This window comes from Spermophilus citellus, assembly GCF_964194105.1.
Source record: "Spermophilus citellus genome assembly, contig: SCAFFOLD_336, whole genome shotgun sequence".
NCBI classification, from domain to species: domain Eukaryota; kingdom Metazoa; phylum Chordata; class Mammalia; order Rodentia; family Sciuridae; genus Spermophilus; species Spermophilus citellus.
Genome location: NW_027673183.1, coordinates 220,945 through 247,253, shown reverse-complemented (window position 1 = coordinate 247,253; position 26,309 = coordinate 220,945). Strand labels below are relative to the sequence as shown.

Below are 26,309 nucleotides of genomic sequence, written 5' to 3'. Positions count from 1 at the left end.
TTAAGACTCAGGTCTGAAACAGGTGCATGCCAGTTATCCAGACCCAGGCCATCTCCTGGTCTCATGAAGTGACCACTTTAAATATTATCCCTTGCTTCCATGATACAGTCTTTATGGCTCTGTTTCAAACTTACAACATAGGGATTCTCTTAACATCAGACTTAAATTCCTTCCAAGAGCTTTCATAGTCAGATAAATGTTGATGGTAAAACTAGAACTGAGTTAAAATGCTCTAAAAGGCCACTGTGATAAATACTGTGACTGAGCCCTCTGCTCCATGGTTTGTGGAGAGGCTGAAGCGCCATGCCAAATGAAAATGTCAATGTTACCATTGCAAAGTCCAAGGCTTCCCAATAAAATCAAGAAAAGATGAAGAATCTTCTGATGAGTGTTTGGCAGAATACTACTCCTCCTCCTCCTTCTCCTACTACTACTACTACTAACCTGGATCTTCCAAGTTGGCTATGTCCCAGAGATAGTATGTTTTCTACTAATGCCTTTTGTGTTTCAATAGTAGATCATGATGACCTCGGACCAAGAATCCAGTGACTCAAAGATACAATTTCCCAATCACCTTCAAATATTAAGGAAGAGGAGATATGTAGGGAGCCACTCTGAATGACTCCCTGCCTTCCAGTCATGAAGCAAGAGGCTCTGACAGATCACTACATCAACCCCTGAAACTCTCTCTCTCTCTTTCTCATTCTCTCTTTCTGTGAAACCTTAAGGTCAGAGGAGACATCCTAGAACCCAAAGAAAAAGGTATCAGGCAGCCAGGAGGGAGATCTGGGCCAAAGATGGGACTAGTTTGCTCATTACATTTCCTGATCTGGGTCTCAGGTGCGTAGAATTGGACATTGTTTTTATTTTTATTTTTCTAATGACCTCTACCTTTGGATAGGATCGCTCAGTCAATTCCCATATAATGTCACTGTTGATGTCGTTAGTTTTATATCTGCCCTTTTACATTCTGTTTTCTTATGTCTTTTTGGAGGGAGGGTGGGGACTGGGGATTGAACGCAGGGGCACTCAACCACTGAGCCCCATCCACAGCCCTATTTTGTATTTTATTTAGAGAAAGGGTCTCACCAAATTGCTTAGGACCTCACCATGGCTGACTCTGGCTTTGAACTCACGGTCCTCCTGCCTCAGCCTCACAAGCTCCTGTGACTTGAAATGTGCACCACCAAGCCCGGCCCTCTGGACTACATGCCCTGAACTACATCTCTATTGCAAGTTTTATTCTGAGACAGAGTGAAGCTAAATTGCGGAGGCTGCTCTAGCAGGTTACTGATCTATTTTTGTTGTTGTTTGTTTTGTTTTGCTGTTTGTTAATGAAGGTTTCTGATTTTTTTTTTTTAGAGAGAGAATGAACTCATTATAGAGCTGGGACCTCCTGAGAAACTGAGGCAGTGAAAAGACCCCCTTGAGCCCGTGATTTTTGCAATCACATCAGAAAGTTTTCAGACATGTCACCCTGTAACAGGCATGAACTTCTTGAATGGGAAGGGGACATTCTCAAGGGCGAGAGTGGGTCCTCTCAGAAAGCAGACAGACCCCTGTGCCTCTTCTGCACTCTAGTTTTATTGGAGTCCCTGGGAAATTTCCAGAGACTCCTGCCCAGGTGCACTTTTTGACTTTTGACAGCAGGGTGACATCATACTTTCAAGACTCGACAGTCATGGCAACTCTATGTCACCTTGGCCCACGCTGAGCCATTCTAATTGGATTCTTATCCAAAGAATCATCCTTTCTTCCAAAATCTGGTCTGTGGAAAGAGTCACAAAGTCTGTCCCCGCATAGTCACTTGGGTTCCTCTTAGGGGGTTTCCTGCCTGCATTTCTCATGCAGATCACAGGTAGTTGGCTGAGGAATGTGACATCTCCTGTCCACTTGGGCCAGGCAGAGTTGCAGGTAAACTGCTTTTTGGAAAAGAATGCACGTGCAGGTCAGCACGGTGGGCCCATTTTATAGGATTATTGTCTTAACCGTCTGTTCCCACCATTCTTGTGTGTGTCCCCTAAAAGACTAAGAGACACAGGTACAGAAAAAGCACAGCTTTCGCTGACAGTGTTTCAGGATGGAACATCTGGGTGAGCAGGCAAGTTGCAGTCAGCATTCTATCCTCTGGTTCACAAGGGTCCCCGCTTCCCACCCCAGTTCCTCTTTGGCAAAGTACTATGGGGTGCACCAACTTCCAGATCTTCACCTTGGTTTCCCTGTGTCCCACTGGGCTGTTTAAAGAAGCATGCTGCAGGGCAGAGTGGCACATGCCTGAAATCCCACTGGTTTGGGAGGTTAATGCAGGAAAGTTGCAAGTTTGAAGCAGCCTCTGCAGCTTAGGGAGGCCCTAAGCCACTTAGCCAGACCCTGTGTAAAAGTAAAAAAGAGTTGGAACTTTGGCTCAGTCGCTAGGCAGCGCTCAGTTAAATCCCTGGTATCAAAAACCCCATATATTTGTATATAAAGCAATACACCCTTAGTTGTCCCCAACTCCCTTTGTCCTTTTGTGCCAGGAAAGTCTTCTTGGATTGAGTGCATCTTGGAGCTAGACACTTGACTTTACCTAAATCAACAATGTTTCTTTCGCTCTTGGTCAGGGTGACCCCTCCCCTACCTCCTGTGGGTCCAGGGTGGTTCAGGTGCATGGACTCGGGATCTGCCACATCCACAGTCTGAGGCTGTACACTTGACTCTCCATTTTGCTCTCCTTGCCCTCAGGCTGCCTTTCTTATGTCTCAATTCTACATTTAAAGCAAAATACTGTATTCTCATACCCATCCACGTTTGGTATTTTTTTTAGAGTCGGGCTCTCATTGAGTTGCTTAGCACCTCATTTTTGCTGATGGCTAGATTCGAACAGGCAATCCTCCTGTCTCGGCCTCCTGAGCCTCTGGGATTACAGGCATGATCAATTATGCTTGGTCTCACCCTCTGATTTGTCAACTTCTTCATTGGATTGATTGTAGCTTGGAGTCACCATCTGGAGTTATTCTCTCGGGCCCATTACAGTTATGCTCACACCCACCTTCTTTGAACCACAATAAAAGCAATGCTCAGTGGCAAAGTGCCCTGCCCTCCATTCAGCCTCTACCATGGGGGACAATAAAGGCACCTGGAATTCAATTCTCAGCCCTGGGCAACTATGTGTCCACTTTTCCACACCTGTGGAAATATGACTTTTTACCCAATAGCCCCCTAGTCCATGGGCAATATTGATAGGTAGAATGAACTTGGGCCAGTGAGCAGTATGTGAAAGACTTCACAAAGCCCAACTTAAGAGTAGAGAAAAAACTTGTACTTAATTTCCAAGAGGGGGATAGACATGACAGGCAGTATTGGCCCCAAGTGGCAATTTTTTATGGTTTATATGCAGGGTTAATGGGCCCAGCTGAGCAGGGTTTTGGTTTCTTTCTGGTGAAACCGCTGGGTCAGCGCCTGGGGGTATGTTGCTTCCTAGGGCTTGTGGCTTTTATTGAAAACCTTGACATGGAAAGAATACACTGGAGGGGGACTTCCTCCTGACAAAGTGAGGTCAGTCTTTGCAATAGACTGACATGCATCCAGGGGGCAAGTGAGCGTGAGCTCACAGACAAGTTATAAGACCACAGATGCTTGAACCTTAAATCCTACAGATAATACTAAATCCTAGAATCAATTTCCCCTATCCATACATGCCTATGATTACCCATTCTACAAAACCTCAAAGTCCTTGTCAGCATCTGAAGACAGGGTAAGGACAGGGTTTCCTTGTCTTCCTGGTGTAGCTGCACTGGTAAAAGTTTCTTTCCTGCTTTGCATCATAACCTTTTCTGTTTGGTTTTGGGTGAACACCTGACCAGACCTGTGGGGTCACCAGAGTCACGTCTCTGCAGAAGACTTCCTAACAGTCGAAGTAGAACATCGACACTAAGCCCAAAGCACCCATTTTATTTCCACAGCACATTGCTGCCCTAGAGGATTGCCTTCCTTCCTCCCCCACCCTTTCTGCTGGGGAGGGAGCCTTGGGCATCAGAGCCAACCCCAGTTGCTTCCTTTCATAGATCAGGAGCCTCCTCAAAGCAACAGAGGGCAGGAGGTGAGGAGAATTACTAAATAGTTTTCAAATTGTTTTCATTTTTAGATATTATATATGGGTCATATATATGATATCTTTAAAAAGTGTTTCAAAAATTTGGAGACTGTGTCTTTCTAAATCACTTGAGGTCGCATCAGCTGGGGGAATATATATATAATATATTATAGATAATATTCTGATTAGATGTACTTAGTGTGAGAAATATATATATATATATTATATATATTTTATATATCTATATATATTATATATATATGAACTATATTGTATGAAATATCTATTTTATATATAGAATATATTATATAAAATACATATTTTATATATAAAAATATATAATATATTATATATATATATTTTATAAAAATATATGATATATATTTTATATATACAAAAAATATATAAAATATATATTATATATAATATATAATAAAATATCATTCTTTCTTTTTTAAGGTACTGGGGAATAAACCCAATGGGGCTTGACCCCGACCTCTGAGCTCCATCACCACCCTTTTCATTTTATTTGAAGACAGGGTCTCACTGTTTGCAGGTGCTGACCTGACCTTGGGCTCCTCCAGCCTCAGCCTCCAGGAGAAGCTGTGCTTTGTTTTTGTGCTGAGGTTAAACCCAGGGCCTTGCCTTGTTCAGAAAGCACAGCGGCCTGTGTCACCTCTGTCGCAGAGGCCTAGCCAAGGCTTCCTACTTGGATTAGTTCCCAGCACAGCCTGGAAGCTCCTCCTGAAAAGGGCTGGGGCCACGAATCTGTCACTCTACCCAATTTCAGCCTGTGATTGGATGATGTTACCTGTCAGTCATGATCCAGAGGCGGGCCTGGAGGCCATCCATCCGGGTCGCTGGGGGAAACTGTCCAATCAGTGCGCAGAGGGAGGGGAAGGGCGGGCTTCCGCAAGCTTGCGGGCTTTTCTTCCTCACCGACTGGGCTACTCCTGCTCCAGGCCCCCGTGTTCTCTGCTCCAGGGACCCAGGTGACTGCGCTGCCAGTGTTCTCGGGGATCTCGGGTGCCCGGAGGTTCCTCCAGTGGACGCCAGGTCACCAGAGAAGCCAAAAATGGTGAGTTCGCTGAAGGTAGGCGGTCAGCACTTGCCTTGGAGCCCGGCGGGCGGTGAGCAGCTGAGTGGCGCGGGGAGTCGCTGCTGTCGGGTGGCCCTGGGCCCTGTCCCCTGGTTCCCTGGGTTAGGAAGGGAGGCTCAGGTCCCAGGTGTCCCCTTTGATCCCTACCTGTGGCCCACACTCACTTTTCCCAACGTGTAGGAAGCAGGACCATAAATGCACCTTCCTTCTTTCAGTGGAGCTCCACCCAGTGGAGGTCCTCCATATTGCAGGCGCCTCCTGCCTTCTAAAAGGCCACCTTCCCTCCACCTCGCAGCTCAGCCAGACATTCCTTCTTCCCACTCGTTTCAAATAGACACAGTCTGCTAATTGTCATTATCGCTTAGTGAAATATTGGAAAGAATAAATCAATCTTCCTTCCCCCCTCCCTTCTCCTCTCCCTTCCTCCCTTCCCCTTGTGTTGGAATCTGGGCTGGCCTCCAATTTGTGATCCTCCTGCTTCAGCCTCCCGCTTAACTGGGGTTACAGGCCTGTGCCAATGTCCCTGGCAAGAACAACACTTTTGAAAGCATTTGTTTTCTATTTGTGAATATTATCCTTGAGGGGAAAGAATAATCACTTAACACTTCCTTGTGTTTGGTCAGAATAACTGCTCTAAAGGGAATAAGGGGGTTGTTTATAGATCCCAGGGATACGGAATCCTGGGCTACATCAATACAGTATAACTGCTCCGTTTTCTGAGGGTCCATGATGTAGAGTCACACCAGTCCTGTAGTTAGGTAAGCACACAGGGTAATAATGATGTAGGGACAAAGGAGGCAAGGCACTGAAGGTAGCTTTAAACAGTTTTATCTGGCTGCAGCCAGTCTCAGAGGGCACTGTTTTTGCTGTAATCAATCCATCCATCCCCTGAACCCCGAGTTCAGGTGGTTTCAGAATTTTATACCCAGCATGTAAGGGGAGGGGGCTCAGATTTCACATTGTAATACCGGGACCCACAAATAACTCTCAGACCACACAGTCTCATTCCAGTTAAGCCTTTATTGCTGGCCAGTGTCAGAAACTCTGCTCTTGAAAGAATGAGATGGTCAGAGTGGTGCCCCTGCCTTTAGTTGGCTCCATATTTAAGCACAAAAACCACAAAAGGGAAGTTTGGGGGTTCAGGCAACATAAGCAAGCCTGAAAGTTGTGGTCAGTTAGTCTCCAGTTGGCCTCATAGGTCATTCTGTGTTCTTGGGGAATTTTCATGAATAAAAGATTACAAACTGCCCCAGTCATGAGCTTTTTGAGTGTCATGGCTGAGTTCACTAAGTGGAGTCACCATAGTCAAGTTGTCACATCACACACATAAAAGCAGCTTTTTCTTTCTCTGTTCTGGCCAAGTTAACCCTTCAAGGACAGCACCTGAGGAGGGGAGAGCTTCTCCCCTTTCTTTCCTCCCCCACCAGCTGTTACCATGGAGCCCAGTTGGTGACTTCTCTGAAACCCAGCTCAAGGCCAGAGGCCTTGTTTGCACATTTCTACAAACTACTATACTGGATACAAGTGTGTAAAAAACTAGTAAGGGGGAGTCCAGCACCTGGAGTGCTGATTTCTTCCAGACTAGCAGCCCAGTAAAATAGGGCAACACAAAAATATGAAGTTTATCTACACTGAACTTTTTTGTGGACACTCTTTTGTTGACAGTTAAAATTAGCCATGGTGAAGATTTCTGGAGAAACCCAGTTAAAATTTTCTGTGAAAAAAGGGGATGCCACTATATTAATGTCTGATTCCTTGACTGTCCTTCATCCCCAGCTCTTTTCAGTATGATTTTCAGAAAGGATCTGGCTATGGTGCCCAGCCTGGCCTGAAAGTTGTGATCCTTCTGCCTCAGCTTCCCAGTCTATTGGGTTTAAAGGCATCAACAACCCCAGCTACAGAAAATAGTTCATTTTAACCCAAATATTAATTATCATACTAAGGAACATGGATTCAAGTTACCCTGAATGATGTGTGTGTCCCTCTCTGGAAGAGATTACATCACTTTTTTTCTTTCTTTTTCTTCTTTATGTTCTTTCCTTCCTTCCTTCCTTCCTCCCTTCCTTCCTTCCTTCCTTTCTTCCCCTTCCTCCCTCCCTCCCTCCCTCCCTCCCTCCCTCCCTTCCTTCCTTCCTTCCTTTCTTCCTCATACAAGGGATTGAACCCAGGGACACTTAATCACTGAGCCACATCCCCAGCCCTTTTTATATTATATTTTCAGACATGATCTCACTAAGTTGCTGAGTCTGGCTTTGAATTTAGCAATCCCCCTATCTTAGCCTCTCAAGCTGCTGGGATTACAGTTGTGTGCCACTGTGCCTGGCCTCCATGAACTTTTATAAAAGAAACTGTGTATCAGTGCATTAACCAATTGCATTGGTAGGGACATCAGATTGGTGGGGTACAGAAAAAACAAAGAAAATTTCTTCTGTATGTCTGTTACTGCATTGTGAGCTTTGGTAGATTTTGGAGACGTCTGGTAAGGTCAGTGATATATTCTGAGAAGTTTTGAGATTGTGGTCTGATACAGAAATTAAGATGATTGGCTATTAAAGATAATGTTTGCTCTCCATACAGAACCCTGCCTTTCTACACTCATGGTGGTCGTCTAGTTAGCCAAAGTCAAGTACTCTGAAGGTTCTTTGATGTAGATGCAACTGTATAGAGAACTTGAGTTCACAGCTGTAAAAATCTTGTGCTTTTTCTTTGATCTTCCTTAGGTGTAGACACCATGTCAGATTTCTTGGGCAGAGGTTCCCTTTGGACACCTCCCAAAGTCCCATGTCCTCAGCCACTGTCCTCTCCTGGAGCTGCCACAGAGTGCCCACAACTGCCCTGTGCCTTGCAGGGTGAACAGAATTTCAGGCCCTGGGTCAGCTCCCCCTAGAGGGCAGCCTGATGTGTGGGGGGCAGGCTCTCAGGGAAGCTGCTGGGGCCCCTGGGCTAAGGAATCTCCTGAAAAAGGCCTCATCTAAACAGCTATTTCCGTGGGATCTTGTTTTCCCCAAGCTCTGTTCCCATTATTTGGAGACAGGTGGACAGTCGGCCTGTGGATGCTGGTGCTGAGGGTCAAGGTGAGCAGTGACTCCTGCCCTTTTAGTCTCTCATGGTGTGAAGGAGCAAAACCTCTCCTGGAGCATAAGGACCACCCACCCCAGTGCAGAGCTGTGCAAACCTGAAAAGCCTCATAGACTGGAGTCATGGTCCAGGTGCCTGGGAGGGTGATCCTGGATGCTCTCCATGAGCAAGACCAGGAGGAAGCATGTCCCAGCTGTCAGAGACCTTCCCTGCCCCTTTAGCCTGACACATCTGTTCTCCCTCAGCACCAAAGCTTTCTGTGTATCACTTTGAAATGATATGCTCACTTATCTGAGGCCCTGGTTTATTTATTCAGAGCCAAGTGGGATGGACTATTATTAAAGAAGCAAGAGAGAGTTGGGTTAAAATCCACCTTTTTTTTTTGTTAAAAATCCCAGCTTACAGCCAGATACAGTGGTGCACACCTGTGATCCTTCCTGCTCCAGAGGCTGAGACAGGAGTGTTGCAAATTTGAGGACAGCCTTAGCAACTTAGCGAGGCCTTATGCAACCTGGTGAGACTGCGTCTCAAAATAAAATATAAAAATGATTGGGGATGTGGCTCAGTAGTAATATCTCTGGGTTTAATCTCGGAGGCATCAAACAAAAAAGAAAAAATAGAAAAAGAAAACATCTAAATGACTAATTTATCTTTTGCTACCCCTGAGCATGTGTAGAAAGTTTGTAAGATTCAGATTTGTCTTTTCAGTGGTTTCAAATTGAAATCCAACCCTCGATTCCAAAATACCACGTAAGATACAGAGAAACTCTGTCTTGCATTATTGCTGCAGAATTTGAGTCCAATTCTACAAAAATAGTGGTGGATAAATTTATGAATGTGATTTCATGGAAACTTGTGTCTGTCCTTCACAAGGTGATGAATTTGACAAAGGACGACAGTTTTTCACTGTTGTTTCTGAACTTGGCAGGTTCATGCTAACTGTGTGGTTTTTTGTTATCAGGAATGGAACCCAGAGGTGCTTAACCACAAGCCCCTTTTAGATTATTTGTTTTGAGACAGAGTCTTGCTACATCTTCTAGGGCCTCAGACTCCTGAACCGCTGGGGTTACAGGTATGCACCATCACACCCGTCTTCATTGTAAATTTTAAGGACAATTTTGGCAATAGCTTGAATACCCAACTGTAATCATTTAATCACTGAATATCAGTGAAAGAGTAAATGACACCTGTTTCCTGCAAAGGAGAGATCCATGTGTCTAAATAAGGGTGCTGATCCCCTCACCATGTCACCTAATTCCTGTTCCCTCCCAACTGCCTCCTTGTAGGGCCACCCCTTTGAGAGCTAGCCTTTTAGCTTACGAAATTTGGGAGTAATATAAATGCTCTCTATTCTCTCTGTCTTGTACAACATTTTGCCTGGTCTTAGATAGAGTTTACTATTTCCAATTTTTTGAAGAGTATTTTTTGTTGTGGCTGTAGTTGGACACCATACCTATTTATTTATTTTTATGTGGTGCTGAGGATCAAACCTAGGGCCTCTCATGTGCTAGGCAAGCAGTCTACTGCTGAGCCAGAATCCCAACCCAACTATTTAAATTTTTAGATGTAGTTTTTCTTAAGTTTACCTTCAAAATACAGTAAACCATGCCCTAAATTTCACAGAATTTACTGAAACACTCAGTGTTTTTTTCAGAGAGTTTAGATCATGGGAGCATTCAGTCTTCTTTGTGAGAAAGTGTGGTGTCTTTCCACTGATTTTGTTGTGTTTTTATGCCTCTAATTGTGTGCCTTTTGTATTATAATCATTTTTATCTCTCATTACATGTATTTTACCAAGCACTACTCTCCAGCCCAAGAGAATTAGTATTGTAGACTGTTGTTTATTTATTTGCTTACTTATTGAGTGCTGGGAATTGATGCCATGGACTTGCTCATGCTTAGTTATCTCCCAGAAATGAATTTCAATTTCTGAGCAATGTTCTGGAGGTGGGCAGGTGTTTTACTGGGGAATAAACCTACAGGCACTTGACCACTGAGCACATCCTCAGCCCTTCTTATTTATTTATTTATTTATTTATTTATTTATTTATTTATTTATTTTTATTTTGTATAGTTGTAGATGGATAGAATACCTTTATTTTATTTATTTTTCTGTGGTGCTGAGGATCATACCCAGTGCCTCACACATGTTAGCAAGTGGTGTGCCACTCAGCTACAGTCCCAGATCCCCTTGATATTTTTGATGAAGACCAGTCTCACTAAATTTCTGAGTGTCTTGCTATGTTGCTGAGACAGGCCTCAAACTTTTGCCATTTCCCTGCCTTGACCTCCCTAGAGGCTGAAATTACAGGTTCACACCACTACACCAGCAGTTGGAATGAGTTTTGAAGACTTATCATTCAATTTCTTTCTAGATGAAAATAGTATTGAAAATCAGTTTTCTTACTTTTGTTCATACTTTTTAAATTTATAATTATGACTCTTTCTCTTTGCTTTATTTTTGCATTATTATGAAAAATGTATTTAGCATATTAATATTGTTTCTTGTGTATACAGTTTTAAACTTCATGGCTTGTTAGTTTATTTACTTTTTATTAGATAAACTTTGTTTTTATGAGCAATTTTAGGCTTACATAGTTTTAGTCAGTGTTCTCTAGAGGAAAAGTATTAAGAGGAAGTATGATTATCAAAGGGGATTCATTAGATTGGCCTACTTGACCCGAAGGTGCATGTCCACAGTAGCCATCTGCAGGCTGGAGAGCTTGAGAAGTAGTAGCTGCAGAGTCCCAGAGGCTGAAGCCTCAGAACAAGGGGGATCAATGGTGCTGCCTTAGTCCAGACCAAAGATTCTGGAAACTCAGTAGAGAATCACTGGCAGAGTCCACCTTGGCAGAGTGAAGAATTTTGTTCCACCCAAGACAGCGTCCTATTGGATGGTGCTGCCTAGCTTAAGGAGGTTCTCCAGTTTGGCTCACTATCCCATATGCCCGTCATTTGTAGACACACCCTCATGAACACACCCTGAAGCTCATTAATCATCGGCATCCTTTAATCCAATCAAGGTGACAATTAAATGTGCCATTACACATAGTATCAAATACGCCTTCTCTCCAGCTGATAGTCTCCACTGTTTTCAACATATTGCATTGGTGTAGGGTGTTTGTTAGTTACTAAACCAGTGTTGAACATTTGATAAAGAGAATGGATGAAGCAACATTTAGGATAAGCCAAAGTTCATCCTTTACTTTAGGGTTCCTCTTCCTTGTGATGTGATTGTGTGTGTCACATCGTATACAAGATAATGTCATACAGAAGAGTTTCACTGCTCTGGGAATCCTGTGTTCCACCTGTTCATCACTCCTCCTCATTCCTTCCTCCCTCTCTGCTCCCTAAGTCCCTGGCACCCATCAGTTCTGCTAGTGCATCTATAATGTTGTCTTTTCCAGAATGTTCTTGACTTGGAATCTTACTGCACTTGGCCATTTCAAACTGGATTCTCTCACTTACCAGTCTGCCTTTAAGGGTGCTGTATCTTTCCAGGCTGCAGAGCTCATTTTCTGGGTGATGCTCTTTGGTGTGGTTAAACTTCAGCTTGTCCATTCAGTATTGAAATGTGCATCTTCCTTGCATCTAGTTTTGGGCCGTTCTGGATATGGCTGCTGTAGTCACTGCAGTGAGGGTTCCTGTGCCCATAATTTTCACATCATTTGCATAGACATTTGGAGTGTGATGACTTAATTGTACAGTTTTTTTTTTGCATTTATGTTTAAATTTTGCATTTATGATTATGAGCATCATTCATAGTTTTCTTTTCTATTTAATACTTTTCTTCATCCCTTTAATTTGGATAATATGGTAACTTATGCCTCAGGAAGACTTAGGAGGTGTTAACTCAGCTTCTATGTTCTGGAAACAAAGTAGAAAATTGGTGGCAGTTCTTATGTGTCTCATGGAAGCCTGTTTGAGATGTCGGAGCCTGGCCTTGCCTTTTTGGGAAGTAATTAGTTACTGACTCTGTTTTTCTCAGCAGCCATGGGCTCATCTGTTTTGTGTATTTCCCCTTGTGTGTAAGTTGTAGGAGATTGTCTCTCTCAAAGAAATGGTCCAGTTTCTGTAAGTTGTCTAACTTGTGTCAAGCACATTTATGATAATCTTGAAGTCCCAATGCATTGTTGACGATGACAGTTTTAAATCTGTTAGTAGGTTTTCAGTCCTCGTTGTTTTTTTCTTTAATATTATTGTATATTTTACACTTTTAATTTCTTTCTTTTTATGTGGCAGTGAGGATTGAACCCAGTTTCTCCGAAGCACTAGGCAAGCACTCTTCCACTGAGCCACAACCCCAGTCCCTGTCCTCTGTATTCTTAGCCTTTTGCTAGTTAATCAGTGATGCTGATGTTCATGAAGAACTTGATTTGCAGACTGCGGATTTCCTGAGTGTTGTTTCATCAACACTTTCTCTGTTACCTACTGTTGAGAGCCACAGCCGAAGGGGCCCCAGCAAACTTTCAGACTGCTAGCTGATGATTGGCTCACAGCGGCCCCGGCAACTTCTAGCTGATTGGCTCCTCTGTGTTGATGCTCATTGGGCTGTTTGCCCGCAATTTCAGCCTACGGAGCTGCTCATTCAGGGACTTTTTGGCTCCGCCCATGCGACCCAGCCAATCAGCCTCAAGAGCAGGAGGAGTGGGGGAGGTTGAGAGGCTTGTGGGTATCCGGTGGAGGCAGTTGGACTCTGAAGGTTTTTCCTGAGGAGCTTTTTTGTTTGTCCTTTGTGGTTCTAAAAATAAAGTTTGTTTCTTTAGACAAGTGGCTCCTGAATTGTGCCCAGCCAGACTACAGCATTTGGTGGGCCACACGGGGAACGACTGAGGGTAAGTGATAAGGTAAACTGCTTGCCCCTGAGGGCAGGGTGAGAAGATGGGTAGCCATTTTAAGATTCTTCTTTTGTTTTGCTTCACTTTTGTTTTAAGTTGCCTGTCCCTGGAGATGAGTGAGACTGAAGAAAAACTGCTCACATCTGAGGAAAAACTATTTACGTCTGAGGAACAGATAGGGAGAAAGGACGGATGCACATGTCATGAGGATAGAAAGGCTATAATGATTTATTGTTGTTCCATTTTTATTTCATTCTATCTCGGTTTTGTTTGGTGTCATCTTGTTGGGTTGTATTATAGTAGAAATATGGGATCAGACATTAGTAAAAAACAAACCAAAAGAGTGTTAAGTAAATTATTAGAGGAAGGAGGCATCCCAGTAAAAAGGAGTCATCCCAGTAAAATCAAGAGCAGTCAGGGCATACATTGATACAATACAAAAAGCCCATGGCTTTTTAAGGAGGAGTTGTTGAATATATCACAATGGAACCATCATGGTGAAGATTTAAAAAGAATAGAAGAAAAAAGCCCAGGGACTCTGCCAGTTGGCACATTGCCATTGTGGATGTTCGTATCTTGTTTGCTTAGTCCAAAGGCCTCTTAAGCTAGTCAGAGAAAGAAAGTGTAAAGCAGAAAAAGCCATCAGGGGAAAGTTACAACAGGAGACTGCTACTAACACCTTTCTATCACCAGAGGGTGTAAGTGTCCAACCAACAGCACCACCTCTACAGGAGACTGCTACTAATACCTTTCTATCACCAGAGGACGTAAGTGACCAACCAACAAGGCCACTTCCATATGCTGGGAGGCCCCCAATCCCCGCAGTAGATAGTTGGGATCCTGAGACAGGATCTCAAATATTAACATGCTCTGTATTTGAGGCAGGAGGGCAGCAAATTCACCATGCTTTAAATTTCAAAAAAGTGAAGCAGCTAAAAGAGGCTGTAACAACCTATGGTCCTCAAGCACCCTTCACTGTAAGCATGGTTGAATCCGTTACCAACTTGAACATGACGCCAGCAGATTGGGCTAATATGTGTAAAGCTGTGCTAAATGGAGGACAATACCTGTTATGGAAGGTTGCCAATGAGGAATTTTGCAAGGAGACGGCTAGCAAAATGCAGCAGCTGGTTATCCTCAGAGAAATCTAGGTATGTTGTTAGGAAAGGGACCTTATGAGGATCAGCAGCAACAAATTGCATATGATCCTGGTGTATACACACAAATTGCTGCAGATGTGGTTAGGGCATGGAAGACATTACAAGGGCATGGAGGTTTACAAGGTCAATTATCTAAGGTAATACAAGGAGCTAATAACCTTATGCTGAATTTGTAGATAGGCTTATTCAAACAGCTACCAGAGTTTTTGGGAATACAGAACAAGCAATGCCATTAATAAAACAACTGGCTTATGAGCAAGCAAATCATTGGTGCAGAGAAGTCATTAGACCATGGAAACATGAAGATTTAAACACATATATTAAATTATGTAGAGACATTAATGAACAAGAGCAAGTCGTGGCAGCTGCAGTAAAACAGGCTTTAGATGCCAGGCCAAGAACATGCTACAGTTGTGAACAAACAGGACATTTTAAAAGGAATTGCCCCATAGGAGGAGGGTTTAACAAAACTAGGTATCAAAGGAGTAGAATACCGGGTATTTGCCCATGATGCCATAGAGGGAAACATTGGGCTAATGAATGCCGTTCTCAAACCACCATACAGGGTACTCCATTATCAAAAAATGAACAAGGACCAGGTGTTTATCCATGATATCATGGAGAAAGGCATCGGGCTCCATTGTCAAAAAATGGACAGGGGGACCCAATGCTCCGGGGCCCAAAACCACAAATATACGGAGCACTGGAGGAACCCAGCAACCCCATCAGGGTAGTGCCCAGGACACATTTTCCATCAGATCCCTCATCAGACAAACCAGAGGGAGCGCAGGGTTGGACATCTGCGCCTCCGCCAGATCCGTACTAACTTCAGAGATGGAGTTCAAATCATTCCCACAGGGGTAAAAGGACCTCTTCCCAAAGGAACAGTAGGCTTATTATTGGGATGCAGCTCTTCTTCTCTAAAAAGATTTATGATAAGTCCTGGGGTAATTGATCCCGATTATGAAGGTGAAATAAAAATTATAGCCAGTCCTCCAAAGGGTGTATCAGTAATTTCACCAGGAGATAGAATAGCACAGTTACTAATAATACCCATCCTACATGATAAAATTTCCAGTCGTACTGTAGAAAGAGGTTCCAAGGGATTAGGCTCCACAGGTGTAGATTGGGCTGTGCCTTCTTTAAATTTAGATTCTCGTCCCATGCTAAAACTAAATATTCAACGACATGAATTTAATGGGCTACTGGATACAGGTGCAGACCTTAGCATCATCTCTCATCAAGAATGGCCAAAACATTGGCCATTACAACAAGCCACTCAAATGCTTCGAGGCCTAGGAGTGGTGACTAATCCCCATAGAAGTGCAATGGTATTAGTTTGGAAGGATCCTGAAGGATGTGAAGGAACTGTACAGCCATATGTATTGGATCATCTTCCCGTAAATTTATGGGGACGAGATGTCCTAGATCAATTAGGTTTGACATTAACAAATAACATCAACCAAAATGCACCCACTATTATGACTAGACAAGGTTTTAGGAAAGGAAAAATATTAGAAAAACAAGAACAAGGTATAGCAGCACCAATACAAATAGATCAAGGAAAGGACAGACATGGGTTGGATTTTTCAGAAAGGGCCACTGAGACAATAAAAATTACTTGGAAATCAGAAAGACCAGTATGGGTTCCTCGGTGGCCCCTGACTAAAGGAAAGATACAAGCAGCTCATGACCTGGTCAAACAACAATTAGCGGAAGGACATATACAAGCTTCTGTATCTCTGCATAATACTCCCATTTTTGTCATCAAAATGAAATCTGGTAAATGGAGATTATTGCAAGATTTAAGAGCCATTAATAATGAGATGGTTATTATGGAACCTGCTCAATTGGGGATTCCTCAATTGTCTGCTTTGCCAAAAACTTGGTATGTTTTAGTTATAGATATTAAAGATTGTTTTTTTAAATTCCAATTCATCTTGAGGATAGTCCACGTTTTGCATTTACTATCCCTGCACTGAATCATGAAGGTCCTGATCAGAGATATGAGTGGAAAGTACTCCCTCAAGGGATGGCTAGCAGCCCTACTATGTGTCAAATTTATGTTAACAATGTAATCCAGCCACTTAGAAATCAAAATCCTGAACTACAAATATTTCACTATATGGATGATGTATTATTAGCACACAAAGATAAAAACACATTTCTAGAATGTTATGCCACACTCACAAACTTATTAAAAAATTATAATCTAGAGATCGCAATAAAGTACAATTAAATTTTCCAATTAATTAGGAGTTCTATTATCCTCAACCATGGTCTGTCCACCAAAACTTCAAATAGGACTAGATCAACTCAAATCACTTAGTGACTTTCAAAAGTTATTAGGAGTCATAAATTGGATAAGGCCTTATCTAGGTATACCAACAGGAGAGTTGGGACCTTTATTTGATATCCTAAAAGGTCCATCAGATCTAAATTCACCCCAAATGTTAATGCCTGAAGCAAGAAAGGCATTAAAAATCATTGAAACATATATGGAAAATATGCATTTGGATAGAATTGATATAAGTTTGCCTTTATTATTTATTGTCCTACCAACAAAAAATATTCCTACAGGAGTATTTTGGCAAGAAGGTCCATTATTATGGATACATTTATCCTATTCTACTAACACTATTCTTACTAGGTATCCTGAGGCTGTAGGACACTTAATACTCTCAAAGGAATAAAAGCAGCAAAGGGAGTGTTTGGAATTTCTCACAATAAAATTATTACTCCATATACTATGAATCAAATTGATGAGTTAGCTAATGAGTTAAATACTTGGGCAATAATCATGTGCAAATCTAATGTTTCATTTGATAACCACTTACCATCTAATCCTTTATTGTCTTTTTGGTCATTGCATCCTGTAATTTTTCCAAAAATGACAAGAAAAACACCTATCATGAATGCTCCAAATATATTCACTGATGGGTCAAATAATGGTACAGCAGCAATAGTTACACCTGATCAAACTTTTACATTTTTAGTACCCAAACAATCAGCTCAAAAGGTAGAGCTTAATGCAGTATTACAAGCTTTTGTGATGTTTAAAGATTCTGTATTTAATTTATTTTCTGATAATCAGTATATAGTTAATGCTATAGTATCCCTTGAAGATGCTGGTAGGATTTCCCCTTCCTCTACTGTTTTCTCTTTGCTTTCCACTATACAAAGTCTAATCTGGGACAGAAAAGATCCATTCAGGGCACATACAGGATTGCCAGGAGCCCTTAGCAGATAAAACTACACATGACATACATATTTTCTCTACACTAGAAGAAGCTATAAATTTTCATAAAAGGTTCCATGTCAATGCTAATACTTTACAAAAGCATTTTAAAATAACTAAGGAACAAGCTAGACAAATAATAAAACAATGTCAAAATTGTGTGACCTTTTTACCACAAGTTAATCCTGGAGTCAATCCTAGAGGACTGATACCTAACCATATTTGGCAGATGGACGTCACACACTTGCCAGAATTTGAAAAATTAAAATATTTGCATGTTACAGTTGATACTTCTTCTGGATTTTTGGTGGGCTCCCTTCATGCCGGAGAAAAAACTGAAGACGTTATAGCTCATTGATTACAAAATTTTGCCACTGTGGGCGTTCCAAAACTGTTAAAACCAGGTAATGCTCCTGGTTATACTTCTACCTCTTTTAAACAATTTTGCTCAACATTTGGCATTACTCATATAGCAGGAATCCCATACAATCCACAGGGACAAGGCATAGTTGAAAGAGCTCATCAAACTATTAAAATCTACTTATTAAAGCAAAAAGAAGGAATTGGGAAGGGGTATATATTCCCCAAAGTTAAACTTAAAATAACCCTTTTTACTCTAAACTTTTAAAATTTGGATTCATCAGGGCTTAGTGCTGTAGAAAGGCATATGTGTCCAAAAAATGTACATAAGCCCAAGGTACTTTGGGAGGATATTCTAACAGGACAATGGAAAGGTCCTGACCCAGTAATTGTCTGGAGTCGGGGGGTCTGTTTATGTGTTTCCACAGGGAGAACAGCAGCCGATTTGGATTCCAGAGAGATTATCTAAAGCGATTTCTTTTTTTTTTAGAGAGAGTGAGAGAGAATTTTTTAATATTTATTTTTTAGTTCTCGGTGGACATAACATCTTTTGTTTTTGTATGTGGTGCTGAGGATCAAACCCGGGCCACACGCATGCCAGGCGAGCGCGTTACCGCTTGAGCCACATCCCCAGCCCTAACTAAAGCGATTTCTATAGACCAAAAAGAAGATGATTTGGCTCAAATCCATAACAGCTGATATCCAGAACTCCAGTTTGGCTACCCTTACATCTGCGACAGAACCAGGATGCTTTTTTCAATATCTATTTTATTATTGCCCTTTCCCACATCATGAAGTTCTATTTTGTTTTTTGAGCTCATACAGACCTAGGTTAATGTTTTGCTGATCAGTTCTATTTTTTGACTATAGAGTTTTTAAACATTACAATGGAGATTTCACCTGTAAAAAGTTTTAAGGCCTTTACAATTATTTTATTAGTTGTGTGCACACTTGTGTTTTATGTTGTATGTTTGTATGTACGTATGTCCATATATCATAAATGATGAGCGCTCATGAAAAAATGGATCCAATATTCTTTTTTTTTTCACGTGATTTAAATGGTTTATTTTAAATTGGGTAAACAACTGTTGAGAATTGTTTTAATATGTGAACAAAAAAGGAGGTTAACAGATCTGTTTGTTTACTTTCACCTTTCCTTTTCATTATATTTAATAATTCTCTTCAAGATAATGTAAATTGTTAAGAAAATTGTTTTCTTTTAGTGCCTTCTGGAATGTTACATAATTTTTTCTTTAGCCATTATTGCCAGAATTCCTATCTTCATCCCAGTGCCAGTGAAGACAAAGATAAAACCAATCTACAGCTTCTGCAATAGCCATCACTGAACTGCTTGCAGAACTTGCCTGGACTATGTATCACTTATATGCATTGTGAACTCACCTGTATGCATTGTGAACTATCTGTTGGTGCAGCGACTTGTGGTAGTGTTGGGGTATTTTTGCTGATGATGTCATTGGTGGTACAATTTTTCCAAAAGGAGCCGTCAATTGGCTTGGTGTATCTTCCTCCCTTCTGCTTGTCATGATCGTTCAGCTAAAATTTGGGTGCCAACAGAGGTGAGGCAAAGAACCTCACCCCCCCGCTGGTACAAAGACCTATCCACAGGTGTGGCTGTATACTGGACTGGTAGTCAGTGACGTGTAAGATCCAATTGCAATGGTACCAACCTAAGATAACGGGTAAGGACCATATGTACTATTGGACAACCTAAGGCAGGCATGGTCCCTAAGCCACATGCTTGTTGTTTAAACAGAGAGGGGGAGATGTTGAGAGCCACAGCCGAAGGGGCCCCAGCAAACTTTCAGACTGCCAGCTGATGATTGGCTCACAGCGGCCCCAGCAACTTCTAGCTGATTGGCTCCTCTGCGGTGATGCTCATTGGGCTGTTTTCCCGCCCTTTCGGACTATGGAGCTGCTCATTGGTGGACTTTTTTGCTCCACCCATGCGACCCAGCCAATCGGCCTCAAGAGCAGGAGGAGTGGGGGAGGTTGAGAGGCTTGTGGGAAGCTGGTGGTGGCAGTTGGTCTCTGAAGGTTTTTCCTGAGGAGCTTTTTTGTTTGGCATGTGTGGTTCTAAAAATGAAGTTCGTTTCTTTTGACACGTGGCTCCTGAATTGTGCCCAGCCAGACTGCGGCAACCTACCTGTGGTTAATTTAGGTTTACCTTGCTCTTCTTTCTCTGGTTTTCTTAAGCAGCAGTTTCATTGGTTGCTTTTATCTGTTCTTTTCTGAAATGTGCGTTGGATGACTTAGATACCAATACAGCGCCACCTCTGGTGTTCTCTATGAATTTCCTATGATGGACTTTTACATTTTTTTCTTTCAAAATGGTCACCTTTTCTCTTGAGTCACCTCTTTGTCCTGTATCTTTTCAGAGCCCTGTGTTTCATGTCCCTTTCCCTGGAGGCTTTTCAGTTTCTTCTGATCTGATTTCTGCTTTATCTCTCATGTTCTTTGAGATTTCACTGGTGGTGCATGGGATTTCACTGGTGGTGCACTTGTAGGGGTGTGTTTTATGTCCTGTAGAATGTTGCTGTGACCCTGAGACCTCAGTGTGCTTCCCGTTTGGTTGAAGGTTTATGAAGCCCTCCTGTCTGCATCATTTTCCTGACAGAGTTGGGCTGATGTCTCTGAGAGTAATTGTGGGTTCTTCATTGTTTGGGGTGGTTCTGTATGGTTTCAGTCCTTGAGTATGCTTCTGTGTAAGTGGCAGGGACATTTTCTTTTTGTCTGTTCCATCACTGTGCAGACATCATAGCATGCTTACAGATGTGAATGGTGGCCTCTTTCACATGCAGACTGTGTGGGATAGTTCAGAATTCTGGGCTACAAACGTGTTGCTTTACCACACACTGGAAGAGCTTCTGCCTTAGGTTTGTTTGCACCACCATTGCTACAGGCACAATGAATCTCTTTCACCAGACAACCATTGCATATGTGGCCCAACCTTGATCAAAATGTTCTTGAGCACAACATTGGTATGTGTCTCATGACTGTACATTATGGTAGTGAACTGGCTCCCGTTAAGAAGAGTTTGACAATCATTGGACATTCATTGTTGCTGTGAGACTTAGAAAAATAGTGCCTGCTGTTTATTAAGAAGATTGTTTTGAGAGTTATAAAACTTTGTAAGGCTGTTGTTTGGACAAGGTGACATTTTTGTTTTTTGTTTTTTTAGAGGGAGAGAAGAGAATTTTTTTACATATTTTTTAGTATTCGGCAGACACAACATCTTTGTATGTAGTGCTGAGGATCGAACCCGGGCCGCACGCATGCCAGGCAAGTGCTCCCGCTTGAGCCACATCTCCAGCCCATGGTGACATTTTTGGGTCATAGAGTTATTTCTAAGACACGTGCCAGCTTTCCACTTACCCCATTCTGCTTTGACAGTAACCACAAGAAATTAGCAAATTGTTGTGTTTATTAATAAATAAATTAAATTAATAAAATAGAGAATTCATGTTTGTTTTGGTCATATAATAGTAAGCTAGTTGACTAAATTTGTTCTGGAGTAAAGTACCTGCAAACTTCTAGTTGTTCTTAGTGTAATCACACAGAATGAGTTAATCTCCAGTTAACACATTGTGACCACCTGTGTGAAATGTTGTCTAAATGTTGTCTATGAAGGAATCTCCTTAGTGACCCCATGCCCGGAGGGTGGGAGTGGGGGCTGGTTCTAGGCATTTCTTTAAGTATGGAACAATAGACTTTCAGAGGAAACAAGACATCAGTAAATACCATGTTGCCTATATTAACTTTGTAGGTATAGAGAGCCACTGTAGTTGGCAGAATCTCTCTCAAATGCTTAGTTTCATGATTCCTGCATTTTTCTACTCATCACCTTTCTTTTCTAAAGATAAGTACTATCAGAAGTGCTTATATTAGCTCTGTACCACACAGGGCATTTCTAGGACATGTAATTGAGGTGAAACCCTTAAAGAAGTTAGGAGTGATCTGGGAGCCTGTCTTACTTCCTGTGAACTCACCAAAGGAAGGGTATGATGTTTGCCTTCTGAGTAGCCAATTTCTAGTGTTGGAATGGGTGTAAGAAATTGAGTGCAGAAAAGATTTGATGGACCAAATCATGGAATTAATCAGGAGGCCAGGGAATCATGTGAACATCATGCATGTTGAGTGCAGATTTCTCATGCTGTCATTCTCTCCTGGCCTCCACTATACATTTGTGGGATATTTTAGATCTCAGTGACCTTTGAGGATGTGGCTGTGAACTTCACCAAGGAGGAGTGGGCTTTTCTGGATGCTTCCCAGAAGAACCTTTACAGAGATGTGATGCTGGAAGTCCTCAGAAACCTGGCTTCTATAGGTAATAATGTTCATTTTAAAATTAATCAAATAGAGAACTCATGTTTATTTTGGTCATTTATGTAGAAGGTGAAAAGGAAATCAGTTGGTGAATTATTGAAGCATAAATGGCACCTACAATTTGGCAAAGCATTTCTAGCTCCTAAATATTCATAAAGATTGTTATGTTCTCTCATTTTAGGAAACAAGTGGGAAGACAAGACCACTGAAGATCAGATTGAAAACTCTGGAAGCAACCTAAGGTAACTGTACTCACAAGAGGAATTCGTGAGGGAATCTGAGAACTGTCATATAATTTTTAAAGCAAACCAACCGAAGAAGTATGCATAGGGCTGGGGATGTGGCTCAAGTGGTAGCACGCACGCCTGGCATGCGGGCGGCCCGGGTTCGATCCTCAGAACCACATACCAACAAAGATGTTGTGTCCACTGAGAACTAAAAAATAAATATTAAAAATTCTCTCTCTCTCTCACTCTCTCTCCTCTCTCACTCTCTCTTTAAAAAATAAAAAAAAGAAAAAAAAGAAGTATGCATGATTTGAAATGTATTTATTCTTATAATATTTTTTGCCAGAAATATATACTTATCTGTAACAGGTATTCAGTCTTTTCAAAGTATTTGACATGCAAAAAGTACTATGAAATTGCCTATGTGAATATGACTATGTGAATAATAGCCATAGAGAAGCTGTGTTGCAAAGGATTGTTTCCTTTCAATCTCTTTATTTTCAGGCAACTTTAACAAGTCAGAAAATCTAGCCTTTACCTGATGTTAGTAGAAATGTAAAGACCTATCAATAAATAGAAAACTGTGAATGAGTTAGGTATCAATTATGTGCTGGTCACTTCTTCTTCAAAGAAGTCCTATGGTAAACTTCAAACTTTCCCCACAGAATAGTGTGGGGAAACCTTCAAATCGATTCCAATTCTTAATCAAATAAAGAAAAATTTTAATAGAGTAAATCCATGTGACTTCATTATGTGTGCAAAAGATTTCATATGTCCTTCATTCCTTCATAGGCACATCACATCTCACTCTGGACACAAATACTACAAGCATGAGGAATGTGAAGAGAAGCCATGTGAATTTAAACAATATAGGAAATCTCTGGTTTCTCTCAAAAGTGTTCACACACAAATGTTGTTGCAAACTGGAGATAGACCATATGAAAGTACAGTATGTGGGAAAGTCATCAGTTGTTCCAATGACATTCAAAGACATGAAGAAACTCATACTGGGTTGCAACCCTATGAATGTCAACAATGTGGTGAAGCCTCTTCTTCTCTCCCAGGTTTTCAAAGACACATGATAACACACAGTGGAGGTAAACCTTTGCAATGTGAGGTATGTGGGAAAGCCTTTCATTTCTCCTCTTTATTTAGAAGACATGAAAGAACTCATTCTGGAGAGAAACTCTATGAATGTAAACAAGATGGTCAAACCTTTATCTCACACACAAGTCTTCAAAAGCACAGGATCACACACACAGGGAATGCACATTTCAAATGTAAGGTATGTGGGAAAGACTTTGCGTATCCCAGATTACTTAGAATACATCAGAAAACTCACACTGGAGAGAAGCCCTATGAATGTAAGCAGTGTGGCAAAGCCTTTGCTAGATCTGGTGACCTTCACTCACATGGAAGAACTCATACTGGAGAGAAGCCCTATGTATGTAAGCAGTGTGGAAAAGCCTTTGCTAGATCTGGTGACCTTCACACACATGGAAGAACTCATACTGGAGAGAAGACCTATGTATGTAAGCAGTGTGGAAAAGCCTTTCCTACATCCCCTCAGCTTCGTGCACATGGAAGAACACATACTGGAGAGAAGCCTTATGAATGCAAACAATGCGGAAAAGCCTTTGTTACATCTGCTCAGCTTCGTGCACATGGAAGAACACATACTGGAGAGAAGCCTTATGAATGCAAACAATGCAGAAAAACCTTTGCTACATCCCCTGAGCTTCGTGCACATGGAAGAATACATACTGGAGAGAAGCCTTATGAATGCAAACAATGTGGAAAAGCCTTTGCTAGGTCCCATCATCTTAAAGGACATGGAAGAACACACACTGGAGAGAAGCCCTATGAATGTAAGCAGTGTGGAAAAACCTTTGCTAGATCTAGTTACCTTCAGATTCATGGAAGAACACATACTAGAAAGAAACCCTTTGGATGTCAACAATGTGGAAAAACATTTGCTTCATCCCATCATCTTCACATACATGGAAGAATGCATACCGGAGAAAAGCCCTATGAATGTGAACAATGTGGAAAAGCCTTTACTTCTGCCTCTTACCTTCAGATACATGGACGAACTCATACTGGAGAGAAGCCCTATGAATGTAAGTGGTGTGGGAAAGCCTTTACTCATTCCTCTCACCTTCACTCACATGAAAAAACTCATACTGGAGAGAAGCCCTATGAATGTAAGCAGTGTGGCAAAGCCTTTGCTAGAACTAGTGACCTTCACAGACATGAAAGAACTCATACTGCAGAGAAGCCCTATGAATGTAAGCAGTGTGGCAAAGCCTTTGCTAGAACTGGTGACCTTCACATACATGAAAGAACTCATACTGGAGAGAAGCCCTATGTATGTAAGCAGTGTGGCAAAGCCTTTGCTACATCCCGTCAGCTTCATAAGCATGGAAGAACACATACTGGATAGAAGCCTTATGAATGCAAACAATGTGGAAAAGCCTTTGCTACATCCTATCAGCTTAACAGACATGGAAGAACACACACTTGAGAGAAGCCCTATGAATGTCAACAATGTGGAAAAGCCTACACTACTGCCTTTTACCTTCAGATGCATAAACACACTCATACTGGAGAGAAGCCCTATAAATGTAAGCAGTGTGGCAAAGCCTTCACTCAGTCCTCTTACCTTCACTTACATGAACAAACTCATACTGGAGAGAAGCCCTAAGAATGTAAGCAGTGTGGCAAAGCCTTTGCTAGATCCAGTGACCTTCACAGACATGGAAGAATGTATACTGGAGAGAAGCCCAATGAATGTCAACAACGTGGAGAAGCCTTTGCCACATCTTGTCTGCTTCACACATGTGAAAGAACACATACTGCATAGAAGTCGTATGCATGAAAACAATTGGTAAACTCTTCTGTTATTACTGTTTCACGCATATACATGTAGGAAGTTTACTGGAGAAAAACCCTTTGAATGTGAAATATGGTAAATCAATATTTCATGTCATCCTCAAAGACAAGAGAGGCTCACACTGCTGAAAATGTGTGTGTGTTTGTGTGTATGTGTGTGTGTGTGTTTGAGAGAGAGATCGATCAATCAATCAATCCACTGGGGATTTAGTCTGGTGGTGCTCTACCACTGAGCTACATTCCAGATCCTGTTTACTTTTTATTTTGAGACAGGGACTTGCTGAGTTTCTTAGGGTCTTCCTAAGGTCCTGAGGCTAGCCTCCAACATTGATTATTCAAAATCAGCCTCTTGAGTCTCAGGAATTAAAGGCATGCACCACCACATCCAACTGATTAACTCTTTAAATGTGAAAAATATCACAAATCATTCCATTTTCCCTGTTGCCTTCAAAGCCATTTCACTCACATTGAAAAACAAACCCTCTGAATTTGGGGGATTTGCAACATTCTGTCAGCTTTGTTTCCTTTCTTATATATGAAAACACTCATGCAGAGAAGCCCTGTGAATGTGAGAAATGTGGGAAATCTTCTAGTTTTCTCATTTTTTCCTAAGGCCTGGGAATATTGTTTTGGAATAAAAAGAATAAATCCTATGCAAGTAAGAAATATAAAGGGTTCAGCCATTCTAGTTTTGTTCAGTTGTATGAAAGGACTCATACTGTAGAAAATGCTGAGGATAAGCCATGTGGGGCAGTATTAAGCTTTCGGAGTTTTCTCCAAAAGCATAAAAGAATTCACATCTGTGAAAATCCTTTTTCTATCTTTAAAAATTGCAGTAACACTTTCAACTTTCCAGGTCCCTTTGAACAGCATTTAAGAAATCACACTGGAGAAAAGCTCTGTATGTAGAAATGTGGTGAGAACTTTGCTTGTTTCTGATCCATTTGAACTTGTTCACACTTGAGGAAAATTTTATTTTATTTCATTTTATTTATTTATTT

General features: G+C 41.5%; 1 protein-coding gene across 1 annotated transcript; it reads left to right on the top strand.

Annotated features, from left to right (window-relative positions):
• Window positions 1-5,092: 5,092 nt before the first annotated feature.
• LOC308640018 (zinc finger protein 124-like) lies at window positions 5,093-24,834 on the top strand (the record flags this gene model as incomplete). The annotated part of the gene is made up of 5 exons (XM_081312090.1): window positions 5,093-5,150; window positions 22,064-22,190; window positions 22,371-22,431; window positions 23,209-23,456; window positions 24,827-24,834. Exons 1-5 carry the CDS (start codon window positions 5,148-5,150, stop codon window positions 24,832-24,834), a joined length of 447 nt encoding a protein of 148 aa, XP_081168216.1. The 5' UTR covers window positions 5,093-5,147.
• Between the last annotated feature and the right edge of the window lie 1,475 nt (window positions 24,835-26,309).